The sequence below is a fragment of the Aulonocara stuartgranti genome (genome assembly GCF_965226115.1).
Source record: "Aulonocara stuartgranti genome assembly, chromosome: 7".
Lineage (NCBI taxonomy): Eukaryota > Metazoa > Chordata > Actinopteri > Cichliformes > Cichlidae > Aulonocara > Aulonocara stuartgranti.
In genome coordinates this window covers 48,404,650-48,418,332 of record NC_138945.1, presented here as the reverse complement: position 1 = coordinate 48,418,332, position 13,683 = coordinate 48,404,650, and the positions used below count along the sequence as shown (strand labels likewise).

Below are 13,683 nucleotides of genomic sequence, written 5' to 3'. Positions count from 1 at the left end.
GGAAACAATAAAACCCTGAAGTATGACAGTGCAGACCTGGGAGCACGGACAGTACGGAAGATAGACATGCAATCAAAAAACCAAAACAAAACAAAAAAAAACAATTCTTGGCAATATTATAGAGTAAAATGTAATGAATGATATAAAGTCAAAGTTTTTTAAATTATTACAGAAACTATGCTTGCCAAAGACTGACTGTATACCAACCCACCAACATTTCATTTGACCAGATTCCATTAAATGTAACATTTTACATTGTACTTATTTAACAGAATTACATGGAAATATTTGTAAATTTTAAAGTAAGAATTTTGGACATATATTTTTTGAGTGTAGCTACCTTTAAGTTTTTTGAAACCCATTTTGAAACCTTGAGCTGAGCATTTCTTTTGTTGCCATTTTAGCCTAAAATGGCAACAAAAGTGGTGGCCTTCAGATAGAATGCAGGACTTTAGGCATTTTTTAGGCAGCTTTACTTTTCCAACCCGGAAACTACATCTGTATTTTAACCAGTGTCACAATTTCACAGAGACATGGAAACCAGAGACCGTAAAAAGTAGACGATATCTGGCAACTTCAAGCAACTGCTGACGATGTGAAGTGGCGAGACATGAGTGACTGAAGCGACTACCAATGAGGGTAAAGAATACTGTTGATTGACCATACTGACTGTATGACCTGATCGTAAATGCTATGGGTTACCTCGGCAACAAAAAGATGACAAGCACAAGATCATTTTATTTGTCTGTAAAGTTGGTGTGTTACAGCATTAAAAAGAAGATGTAAAAAAGCAGCTTTGATAATATATCTGAGATGGAAAGTAGAATTTCAGTTAGTAAAGGAGCTCACTAAGTAAAACTCTAAAAAATACAATTAAAAGTAAAAGTAAAATTCAATAAAATCCTGTATAAAAAGCAGCCCTATAAAATAAAAAATTATTCAAAAGCTCATCAGAATGTTTTCAGTGAGTTTGGATTCTTTAAATTCAATCCATCAGGAGAACTATTTTAAAAAAATGGTGTTACAGCTATAAAACCAACCACTTCCTCTTTGTTATTGTATTGGGCCTGTGTGTGTGTGTGTGTGTGTGTGTGTGTGTGTGTGTGTGTGTGTGTGTGTGTGTGTGTGTGTGTGCTGACGCCAGGATTTCAGGCACAGTGAGTTTGTCCTAGCAGGCAGAAGACTCACCACAGTTAAACGTGTGATGACGTGAGCGGCAGACGAGTGTGTTATATTTTTCCCCACTCTGATCTATGACTGTAAGTCACACATCCTCACGTAATGTTGCTTAAGTCAGTTCTGCTGTCTGCTTACATTTAAACGCAGTGAGCAACAATAGGGATGGGAAGATATTAATCCCATGATGACAGGTCACACACAGAGCATGTGACTGTGGAGGAGATGAAAACATGAAGCGTAGCTGCATGTGGTGGAAGAACCACATGCAGCTACGTGTTGTTGTTTGTTGAGGGGAAAAGGATTTGGGCGTGCAGTCTGGTTTTCATGTTTAAGCTGTGATTTTCAGAGGATTTGAGTACAGTTGTGTGCTGCGTGTGGTCCGGGGTTACATCCCTTTTTATGTCCAGCAGTTTTTTGTTTTACTTTGAGTTTCAGAAAACAGCAGGAAGTGAACCTGGATTTGAAAGTGACATGTGACCGTGTTGCTTTCTGAGAGCTGGTAGATTTGTGATAATCTTTTTACACAGGGAATGCACCCACCTCCAAAGCTTTTATAGTTTTTCTATAGCAATAGCTATAGCTCTTAACTCACGGCCCTCTTATTAGTTTTTACCAGTAAAAACAAAGATAAAAACATATCCTTAGACATTTGCATGCCCTCATCTGGCTTTTACAAGTTTACAGTTTTATATTACTGTGAAAGCTTTACCGTACATGTTTTCAGCCCTGCATAAAACCCCAGTGTAATCTACCTGTCTGTGACAAAAGTAAATAAAAGTCATGAGGTTAGAGAAGTCAGATATTTCTAACAAGAGTTCATAGAGACCTAAGTGGAACCACTGAGATAGTAAAATGTGCACAGATTTTTGCATGAAGCACAACTTCTTCTTCTTGTTTTGACTTCTTCTTTTAGGTGTGTGCACATCAAATCACCTGCCTCAGCCTCACCATGTCTCTATCCTTAGCATCCTCCTCTTTCACACCAGCCTTCTGCGTGTCCTCCTTCACTCCATCCATAAATCTTCTCAGTGGTCTTCTGAGGTTTAGGATTTATGACTGTGTTCATAAACCATAATCTATAACAGAGGTAGTCAAATGCAGGCCTCATGGGCCGGTGTCCTGCAGGTTTTAGATGTGTCCTTGATCCAACACACCTGATTCAAATTGCTAAATTACCTCCTCAACATGTCTTGAAGCTCTCCAGAGGCCTGATAATGAACTAATCATCTGATTTAGGTGTGTTGACCCAGGGTGAGATCTAAAACCTGCAGGACACCGGCACTTGAGGCCTGGAGTTGCCCACCCCTGACCCATAAACATATAACTGACTGATAGCATAGTTGTGTTTGCAGGTGAATCTAAGCTGGATTTAATTGGCCAAAACATCAGTGAAACATGACATAAAATAACACTGTCCATTCTTTGAACTGCATGTTGTTATGCCATTGTCCATTTATTAAACAGTTAGTTTAAACACAGATTGTTATATGCATCGATCAGCTGATTCAGCTTTACTAGAGAAAGGTAGTTTGGGGTGCTTTTAAACTTTTGAGTGAGGTTATTGTTTTGTTATTGAATTTCTAATCTAATCACATGGCAGCAGCTCAATTCATTTAGGCATGTAAACATGGTCAAGACGATGACGTTCAAACTGAGCATCAGAATGGGGGAAATAAGTGATTTAAGTGACTTTAAGCATGGCATAGTTTTTGGAGCCTGACGGGATGTTTGGAGTATTTCTGCTGATCTGCTGGGGTTTACAGAGTGAGGTCTGAATAACAGAAAATATCCAGTACGTGGTGGTTCTCTAGTACAAAATGCAACTAAGTTACGCAGAACAGCACCTCTGAACATACATCAATCTTGAAACCGAGGCTACTATTCACATGGGTTCACCAAAACTGGACAACGGCTCAACAAAACGTATGACGCCTTTTGTATGGCCTGCTTTAACAACGTGCTAACCTTATTTACAATCAATATTGTATGGATGTAATAATGATGCTAAAGATACAGAGGGCTGTTAAAAAATAAAAATAAAGTTTACCCAGGTCATTTTACTTTAAGTCAGTTTACTAAAAGTGAGGACTGTTGCTGAGCATGTTCATCATTTTATGACCACAGTATATCCATCTTCTGATGGCTGCTTCCAGCAAGATAACACATCATGTCACAAAGCTCAAATAAACTCAAACTGGATTCTTGAACATGATAGTGAGCTCACGGGACTCAGATTCACAATCCAACAGAGCACCTTTGTGATATATTGTGGTGGAGATTTGCATTATAGATGCGCAGCCAACAAATAAGCGGCAACTCTGTGGTGCTATTATGTCAACAAGGACCAAAATCTCAGCGATATGTTTTCAACACCTTGTTGAATTCATGCAACAAAGAAATATGGTGCCTCTTATAAGTGTATTAGTTATACTTAACAAAGTAGCCAGTATGGTATGGTGAGGCTATACAAACAGACAGAAGTTACCAAGCTGAGACACTGTTATTAACTGTTTAGATACTGTAATACTGATGTTAGCCGAAAAATTACAGAAAACTACACGAGCACTAAAACCCTCACACACTGCATCCTTGCTACTGTGTGGTGGACACGTGACTGGCGCAGAAACTCCAGTCAACGCTGCCCACCGTCACGCTTCGGGTCCTAAAATCTGATCTGTGCCTTTAATGTGCCAGAAGGAGCTCGTGGATGGGTTTATCCAATTAGTGTGTAGGTGGGGCGCAGGAGGAAACCGAGCGGAGACCTACAGAGCGCACACACTGACCCTTATCCCGGAGTTTCCGGACACGGAGAACAGTGCGTGGAGTTACCGCTCTGTCTGCAGTCAGCGGCAGCGAGTAGATTATAAAGACCGCTGTCCGATGGTGTTGCAGGAAAGTTTCCCCATGATTCAAGTGTCGATACCATCGATGGAGAAGGAGGTGGATGAGTCGGGAAAGACTAAAAAGGTGAGGACGCGGCATTTTAGTGTTATCGGGTTTTTTTGTTTTGGGTTTTTTTGCGCAAATCCAGCGGGATGAAATTACGACTGCGGTTTATCTGGACACAAGCAATTTTTTTCGCTTGATAATCAGTAAAACTTTGTCTTCCGGGGACGCCAGGTAAGCCGGGCTACCTGCAGGAAGAGTGACAGTGAGTTCAGCTCAGGGGTTTTTTCCACTCCAGAGTGGCAAGAATTACGCAATTTTTTTCTTGCAACAACAAATACAATTATCCTTATTACTAAATGCGTTCAGGTGATTTCCTCAGTAAACGCAGCAGCAACTCACAGTAACTGTGGCCCTAGTTGCTGTGATTTTACACTGTAAATACTTGAAGCCCAGCCGCTCTCACTTATAATGTGACTAGATGTAATTGTTGATGCATTAACCTGAGGACTACACTTTAAGGTTGAAGTTTGCTGAGCTGGTATTTATTTATTTATTTATTTATTTATACAATCCTTCTGCACATTATTCTTTAAATTTATCAGATCTTTATATTATTTGTAAGTGAAAACTTAAACTGACGATCAATTCTTAGATATGCATGTAAGACTTCAGTTATACTTCCTCTGCTGCAGGAACATCTTTAAGAAGGGGTCAGACTCTCAAATACAATACAAATTTATTTATATAGCACATTTAAAAACCAACGGTATACCAAAGTGCTTCACAATAAAATAGCAATATAAAACCATCATAGCACTTTTTAAAAGGGACCTATTCTACTCATTTCAGCTTTATCTTCTTTATTTTCCTGGATTCTACTAGAGTAACGTTGCATTCACTGTTCAAAATAATCCTTATTGGTATATTGGTCATATTCTAAATCCCTCAAAGCTAAATTCCCCAGACAGAGGATGACTCTGTCTGGACAAAAAAAAACAGTTTAAGCTCCTCTCTCTCTTAAGCCAGCTTCATTGTGATTGGCTGCCTGTCACAAACAGAAGGTTTGAATGGCAGGTTATTGGAGACAGTGCTCCAATAACCTGCCATTCAAACCTTCTGAAGCAGAAACGATGGCACCTTGTTTGTGCCCTGTTCACGCAGACTGAGGTTTCTTGGGTATGCAGCCTAAGCAGACATGCTTGCATGCATTTCTCCAAACAAGGAGCAGGGTATGAGGAGGCTGATGATGCTGTGTGTAAGCAGTTTGCTGATTGGTTGAAAAGTGGGCTTGAAATATAGTGACAGTAGAGATCAACCAGAAGAGGAAGAACCGTGGAAAAATTCTGAAAGACTGAAACAGCAACTCAGACCGTGGTGGCAGCAGACACTTTTTTTTTTAAACACTTGGTTTCATTTCACTGCAAAGAAGCTTTTTGTTATGGTTTCTGTGCCATAAATGAAAGGATCAACAACATCTCAAACACAATCAAGAGTAGCCCACAGTCCCATTGTTCCCCATATTCGTGACACTCTGCCTGTCAAGCTCACATCACAAACTCAAAATTTGATGAAAAAGCCTGGAAAGATAATTGGCACGCTCCCTCCATCTCACAACAAGAGACATCTGAAGGGCCTGAAGGATCTAAAGGATATAGAATTGAATACATTATAATAGTCCTTTATTGTCATTGTACATGTACAACGAAATTATGGGTGTTCCACGCCAACTGCACAGGAGTCAAAAAGTATAAATAGTAAAGACAGCAGGAAAAAAATAGCAAACAGAAGAATGCATATATACAGCCAAGAGGAATATATACAAAACAAGAAAAAGGCGCACATTGGAGAGCGAAGTGCAAAAGGACTTGGTCTAAGCACGTCACAAGTATGAAGAGTTTTATATCCTCAGAAAGAAGATGCAGGGTACCAAACTGTAAGTCAGACCGGTATAAAGTTTGTTTAATGCCACTTTTAACCAAACTGCTTAATAGTAATATGTGTACTATAAATGTGTGTGAATGTATTAATCCTATGATGATGATTATTTCATATATGACTAAAGGCTAATGCTATCTACACAGCTAAAACATGTAGTAGCACTGACTCAGGCTGGTCACTTGAGATGACCATATTAAGAATATCCTGTCTCTCTGACATCACACAGATCATAGAGTAGAAGCTGAGCGTTCAGAGCCGTGTGAAGCCTGAGCTTTTTTATGTTTTTCATTCAGTTTAGTTTCACTTGGTTTCCAGAGTGGTTTAGTTTTTATTAACCTCAGAGTTTTAGTCTCTCTTATTTTTATTATATTGCTATTGTATGCCGATATATATTAATGTTTAGTACAATAAAACCAGAACTTTTGAAAGCAGGTGATTCGCAGCCTTGTAGACCTTCAAAGTCTCATTAATCCACCGACAGCTCATCGGGTTGTGACAACAGATTTTATCAAACTAACAAACACTAAAATGTCCTCTCTTTTTTTTAAATTGTTTTTTAATTAGTTTTCCATCTTCCATCTTCCATCCCTGTGCTACAATAAAATCACAGCTTACACACGTTAAATTCAGATTTCTTTGAAGTTATTTAACAATTTTTTTTTTTAAATTACAGGTAGTTATTTATAACGACGTTGGACTACTTCCATGTTAGAAAATAGCAAAAGACAGTCATACAAAGTAGTCATATATAAGATATGTACATGTTAGCATACTAACTCTATTTAAAAGTTGACTCATCATTGTGAAGGAAAGAAAGAGTGGATATATCGAATTTGCAGAGTGAAATCAGAAGCTCTGTGCCTCCGACTAGTGGAGAAGTCATGTTCTTGTATTATGAACCAGTCTGTGACATACAAAAGAAAATGTCTTTATTTCAAAGTGGAGCCCCACAGTCGCCTGATTGTTGTTTCACTTCATTAGTAACATTTTGCTGGTACCAGGAGAGGCCCTCTTTTGTTTTTGTTTTTTCATAAGTTGCAGGAAATTTCTCATTAGTTGTTTAAAAATTGTCATTCTGAATAGACTTTTGTAACTCAAGGATTCGTCTCACTCAGTTGTTCTTTTGTTTCTTAAACCTGAGTGTAAGTGAACTGCACTATAATAAAAATCATTTGTTAAAACATAACATACACATTTGGGTTTTTTGGGGTTTTTTTTAAAAGACAATTGGCTTACATGCTTTTCTTAGTAAGGAAAAATAATTACAATTTTCAGTTGGACTCTCTTTTGCTTTCAGAGCAGACTTCTATTTAAGAAGGTGCTGGAAACAGAGATCAGAGATTTTGCCTCATAAATGTAACAGCATCACGCTGTTGCCTCAAATTTGTTTGCTGTACATCCATGATGTAAATCTACTGTTACACTACATCCCAGAGGTGCCTGGTCTAAAATTTCCGTGCAGCAAACTCTTTGTAATGTTCAGGAAACCAGATTAAGATGACGAGCTTTGACTACTGCTAGCAACAAAGTCACCCTTTTCCCAAGTCTGATGCTCGGTTTGAAGTTTAGCAGGTTCTGTCATGTTGCATTTTCTTCCGCTATTACCTAATCCCTGCTCATCATTTTATTTTAGAGAAGCACAACACTTAACGCAACTTCTACCACTTAGTTCCCACCTTTTAGAAAGACCCACATGCCTCAGTAGTGACTAAAGAATGAATCCTCTGTGTGTGTCCTGCTCTCTTATTTGCAGCTCTTCAGAATTGAAGTCTTGTTCAACGAGAGGAAACATTTTGTGCTGAGAAGAAACAGTGAATTTCAAAATCTCCACAGAAAAGTATGATCTTTGTTTTATGACCAGAGCTGCTTTTACTATGATAAGGATGTTAAATGGGACCCAGATCTGTCTGTTTGAAATGTTTGAGGCTTCTTGTGCTGCTACCACATACAGCTCAGGAAAATCGTCCAGACTCCAGATTTCCCGAGCAAAAGGAACCAACATCTGAGGACCAAACCTCCGGAGCAGAGGAGGCAAGAGCTGGAAGATTATGTCCAGGTAAGACATCTGAGGCTTGGATTACGAAGCGGGTTCAACATAACCAACGTATTTCTGCGTTATCTGGATTCACTTACCCCAACAGTGGAAATCAGGTTATGCAGTCACTCAACGCTGGTTATCAACTGGCCAAGTAAAACCAAAGTTTCCCCTGCACATTCATGTGAAAGGTGTGTGTTGGCACCATCTGATCGATCTAAAAAAAGGCATTTCAAAGATCAAATGACTCTTCTTTGTATGAGTGCTACCTACTCCAATCAGATGAAAATGAAGCGGTGATTAAAAATCTCTAAAGAACATTAGAAAATGCAACACTGTTATAAAAGGACAGTAAATCATTAATCTGGTGATTTAGCGCACAGAGCAGTAAAATAAACACTTTAATTTGATTACTTTTTTGCTGAATGTGCTGCTGTTTATTTCTAATGTGACGGCTGCACGTTAGAGCTCTGAGACTTTAAACTGGAGACATCTGAAAAATAAACCTCAGCCTGATAAAGGAGATGTGGAGCATCAGTTTAGTCGCAGATCAAAGTCATTTAGTACGTTTATTTATTTTCTGCTGTGTTTTACTTGCATCTATTTGAAAGAGCGAGTGTAAACACAAAAAATTATGCAGAATATGCAGAAAATAGGTTTAAATGTTCAACAAATTTCTTCCAGTCGGAGAATGTTGCATATAATTTAATTTGCTTCATGCAATGTGCATAATGTTCAAATATTAAAACTAATAAAACAAGTTTTAAAAAGAGACTTTTTCATTTGATTCAATGTTATATTGAATATAAAATAGAAGAATAAAAGAATTGGGCTGAAAGGTCAGTTGCTTTATAACGTATTCAGGTTGCGTCTGTGAAGGTTCTCAGTCATCCAGGTCATCGTCGTCAAAGAAGCCATCTGTGTCCACTGTGAGCGACCATCTTTGAACAGAGGCGGTGGTTTATGACACCAACTCTCTGCCATCTATAATCCAGTTTTGAGTTCCCTCCCCAGACGCCTTAACGCCCACTCACATCCTGGGACATCTGACGTCAGGAAATCACATGATAAGGTGGGGCCAGGTTTCACAAAGAGCTCACACCTGGCTGATTGGGACCCACGCCCAGTTTCACACCTTGGCTCAGGTGATTAGAGGATCATCAGGGGGTCCTTTTGTCCCTCTTTGGGGGGAAACTCCCACTAGGTTTAAATCTGGGACTCTCCACCATTTGACCTTAGAACTGAAGAAGCTTCTCGGATGAGAGGTGAAACGTCTTCAAGCAACTTAAAGAAGTCCAGACGCTTTTCTGTGCAAGCTCCTTTGACTTCAGGTTGTGTGTCATGTTTTTAAAAAGTAATAAAGTAACTAATTACTTTTGAAAATAAGTAATCAGTAAAGTAATAGTATTACTTGGAGAAGTATTCAGTAATTAGTAACTAATTACTATTTTCAAGTAATTTGACCAACACTGCTCCCAGGTGACAGGTGGTCAGTGTGAAACTGCAAAAACTGATCTGTAAATGGAACGATGTCAACATTATGTCCATGTAGAGTAGATGGTCTGACGATTTCTTACAAAGTGAGAACTAGATCAGATTATTTATTATTTATGTTCTAAATTAAATTCTTTCTAATTTGTTGGGTAGTGAAGCTAACCTTTCTGGACCAGCACAACAATTGCCCATCTGTTCCTGCTGTTAGCATCATAAAAATGTGACTGATTAAGTGTGAAGACAAACAGCTCAGTAGGATGAGAAACGGGCTTCAAAGTGTTGATGGGTGCTTTCCTCTCTTTGGAACGTGTTGTTTATCTCAATTTATTCTAATATTGATACAGAAGTAGTAGAAAACTATCCTTGAACCCAAACTTTCTCTTACTAGAAAGTGTTAAAAAGAACGAACAACTTCACTTGTTCCCCAGTGTGCATATTAAACAAATATGTAGAACTGCTTTCGTGCATTTGCACAATATCTCTAAAATTAGAGACATCCTGTCTCAGAGTGATGCTGGATAAACTACTTCATGTATTTATTACTTCTAGGCTGGACTATTGTAATTTGTTGTTATCACGATGTCCTAAAAACTCCCTGAAAAGGCTTCAGCTGATTCAAAACGCTGTAGCGAGAGTACTGACAGGGCCTAGAAAGAGAGAGCATATTTCCCCCATATTGGCTTCTGTTCATCTGTTCATTTAATGCAGAACCAAATGTAAAATCGTGCTCCTTGAACTGTATAGAATTGATCTTTTGAACTATTATTCAACCGTGACTAGATTTAGATAAAACCCCATCAGCTGACACTTACTCGGCATCAAAGAAATTTGCAAGGACCTCACTGAGTAACGCACAAAACTTTAGTTCAATGGATCTGTAATTCTCATTTTGTAACTCCAAATGTTTATATTTGTGTACTCTAATGGTTTAGTTTTGCATTATTCACAGAAAAAACTGCTTGAAACTGAAAGTTTAGAACAGTTTGAATTCAGAGATTTCGGCTACACTGACCTTGACCTGAAACTTTGAATTTAATAAACACTTTTCAGGTTTGAGGAAGTGTTTTCCTGTGACGGGCTCCGGGGTAAATGTTATGTATATTTCTGCTGATGAAAGATCACACTTTATAATATTATGTGGTTATACTACTGTCTAAATAAAGGTGGGGTTTTTTTTTCCTTTCTTGTAGATGTTTTGCCCCTAAAAACTGTTAAAGAAAACATGCTCTTTTTTTTTTTTTTTTTCTTCTTTTTTTTTCTCCAGGATGTCATCTACCAGTATGAAGATGTGCCGCAGGTGCTGCTGGACTTCCTCCACGTTAGACATTTCCACACGGGGAACAAGAGCAGCATGGAGTAAGTCCTTCAGTCTGGAGAAGCCGGACATTTTGCTATATTTAGCGCCTCTATTAATGGTCACGGGGGGCAATGTGACAACATAATAAATCTTCAGAAACAGCGATCTGGAGCAGTAGCAACCCTGACTCTACCCCACAGTGCATTTAATGAGGCTCTGTTAAGTCCCTGCTGCTCCTACAGAACACACAGGATGTGTAGGGTACAACTAATTATAAAGACTAGTGTGCTATATGTAGGCACACTAGTCTTTATTAGTTGTGTCTCTTTAAATTATACTGTAAATGTAATAAATCCTTAAAAACATGGTCTGTATATAAAAGATGGAACCAGCCACCATTCTTTTACCTGTTGGTTTTGGGAATCTGAAGCAAGTGACAAAAGCTGCAGTCCCTCGAGTGGCTCATTTTAAAAGTCGTCCATCCCTGCAAACTCCATTGTATAAAATGGCCAACTAAGCATTTCATTTCGAAATTTTTGGCAGTATTTAGTAATTATCTGCTCTGATTTCAGATCGCTTGATGAACTTGACAGCCAAGATGACAGGTGGGAGTATTACTGGTATTTCCTGTTTCTCAGTATTTGTGCAAACAGTGTTTTATATGAATGATGACAGCTGAGTTCCAACTCACACTCATTGCATGAAATCAATCGATTATGTTTTGCTTTCGCTTACTCAGTTATCAGTTTACCAATCAGCGAGTGCTGGGATTCTTTCAGGATCCTTATCTCACCGACAGCACTTCGGGTAGGGTGAACGCACGGCATGGAGAAATTAGTTTTGTTGTTTGGTGCTTTACTGCAGATATGGAAAGTTTCTTTAAAGCAAAGTTTGTCTTGCAGGTCTTCCAGATGTGGTTGTAGATGGGGTTCTTCAGGGGTTTTACCCCCGGGACGTCCGGGTCAGCTTCAATGCCCCCACAATCGCTGAACCTGAGCCCACCCTCCCCACATCTGGCCCCACCCAGAAGCCTAATGTTCTAACTTAAAGTGAGCTATAGCTAAAAACACATGATTTTCAAAAATAGTTTTTTTAAGAAAACCATCAGCACAACAAGACAAAGCAAAAGAAGAGTTTCTGTGTGGTTGACCCAGTGGGACTGAAACCCGTCACCCAGGCTTTGTTGCTGCAGTGCTCCACCCATTGTTACTACAGCACAGACACGGCGCATGGTTTATTTCTCTTTTAGTGTCTTCTGAAATCCAACTCGCATTGTGGCAGATTTGAGAAGTAGGTCAGATGACTGGTGGGAAAAATAACAGCGCATAAATGGCGGAAGTTGATGGAATTTTAGGGGAAGACTAAATGTGCCATTATCAGTGGAGTTCGTGCTGTCGCCACAGGGATCTACGTTTTTAGAGTAGAAATGCTGAAACTATGTTCCGGATTGGGCACCGTCAGTGGAAAAGATGTATTTAACGTTCTCGTATTTAAACCAAGTAACACAATATCTCATAGAGCCGTTTTAATTTTTTTTACACTGTGAACATGATGGACCTGATGCTGTCCATACTGCAGTATGGTGTTGTTCATACTGACTGATTCAAACCACAGCCTCAATTCTCGTATAATTCACTGTGTCTAAGCAAGTGGGAAGTTATTTTAAAACAAAGGGCTAGATTCAAAGTTTAATGAAATATTTTAGGAAAACACTTTACACATTTTAGGATATGCTCGTAACCGTTTAACCTGTAGAGTCATAACCAGGAGTAGCACAGAGCTAGTGCATACAATGTCTAATATCCTGACTGTAATATATTTTAAATATGAGGTTACGTTTTAAAGCCATATTTGTTCAGTCAAAGGTTTGACATGTGTGACTTTTGTACCATGTTTATAGTAAATTTGTAATAAAGAGTCGAACTGGTCTCGTGTGAATTTTCTTTATGAACATGTAGAACAAGAAAATGCACTTTCTTTTGATGGAGCAGCTGAAGGCAGGGGAAGAATTATTGTGTAGACACTTAGAAGGGTCTTCATTGATATAGTAATACACATGGACTAGCTTATCTGCTAGCTGCTAGCTTATCTGCTCTGTTTATGCAGAGAACTGCTTTGCTCCTGCTCTTCTCAAAGTGCAGTCTTTATTTTTCTGCACAGCTGCCACACCCACTTTGCTTGGAGTAAGAAGTAGGAAGTAACAATCTGAGAATTATTGTGTAGACACTTTCTATCTTTAGGTTGGAAATGTATCTGTTTACAATCATAAGCCAGTTCCCCCTGTGGATACGGAGATAGGATTACTGGAGTGACAACAAATGCTTTCAGAATTTGTTATTGGTCCCCCAAATACTACAGTGGCTATAACTAGACACTAATAACAGTTTTCTGAAACTGAAGCTTAAGACGGCACCAATCTTCTCCACACTGAACTACTGCATTAAACAGGCATTACCGGATCCACTCTATTCCATCTGCAGCTGATGCACAACACTGTTGCACGGGTCTTCATTGATATAGTAATACACATGGACTAGCTTATCTGCTCTGTTTATGCAGAGAACTGCTTTGCTCCTGCTCTTCTGCACAGGTGACCATGTTTTTCCCCTCTATCAACATTTGAAAAGAAAATCTTAAATCCGCCTAAGGTGTGTTAAGAATATAAAGGGTTAGTTTGTGTTTCTGGTCTCTGGGTTCCCTTATCTTTAACTCATATTTATTTCATATTTTGGCCCCAAGCATCTGAAGTTGTACTTTGTTGTCTTTGGTCATTTAATGTTTCTGGCAGCACTCCGTTCTAGAAACTTTCTAAACTTTGTTTCTAAAGCCTGGTTTGGGTTCAAGTGTTTCG

The 13,683-nt window shown here is 38.9% G+C and overlaps 1 protein-coding gene across 1 annotated transcript; it reads left to right on the top strand.

Moving 5' to 3' along the window:
* The first annotated feature begins 3,804 nt into the window (after positions 1–3,804).
* Positions 3,805–12,759, top strand: snx22 (sorting nexin 22). The gene is made up of 7 exons (XM_082538558.1): positions 3,805–4,146; positions 7,760–7,843; positions 7,958–8,062; positions 10,800–10,891; positions 11,405–11,437; positions 11,572–11,639; positions 11,735–12,759. The coding sequence occupies exons 1-7, from the start codon at positions 3,865–3,867 to the stop codon at positions 11,878–11,880; spliced, it is 810 nt and encodes a 269-aa protein (XP_082394684.1). The 5' UTR covers positions 3,805–3,864; the 3' UTR covers positions 11,881–12,759.
* Positions 12,760–13,683: the final 924 nt, after the last annotated feature.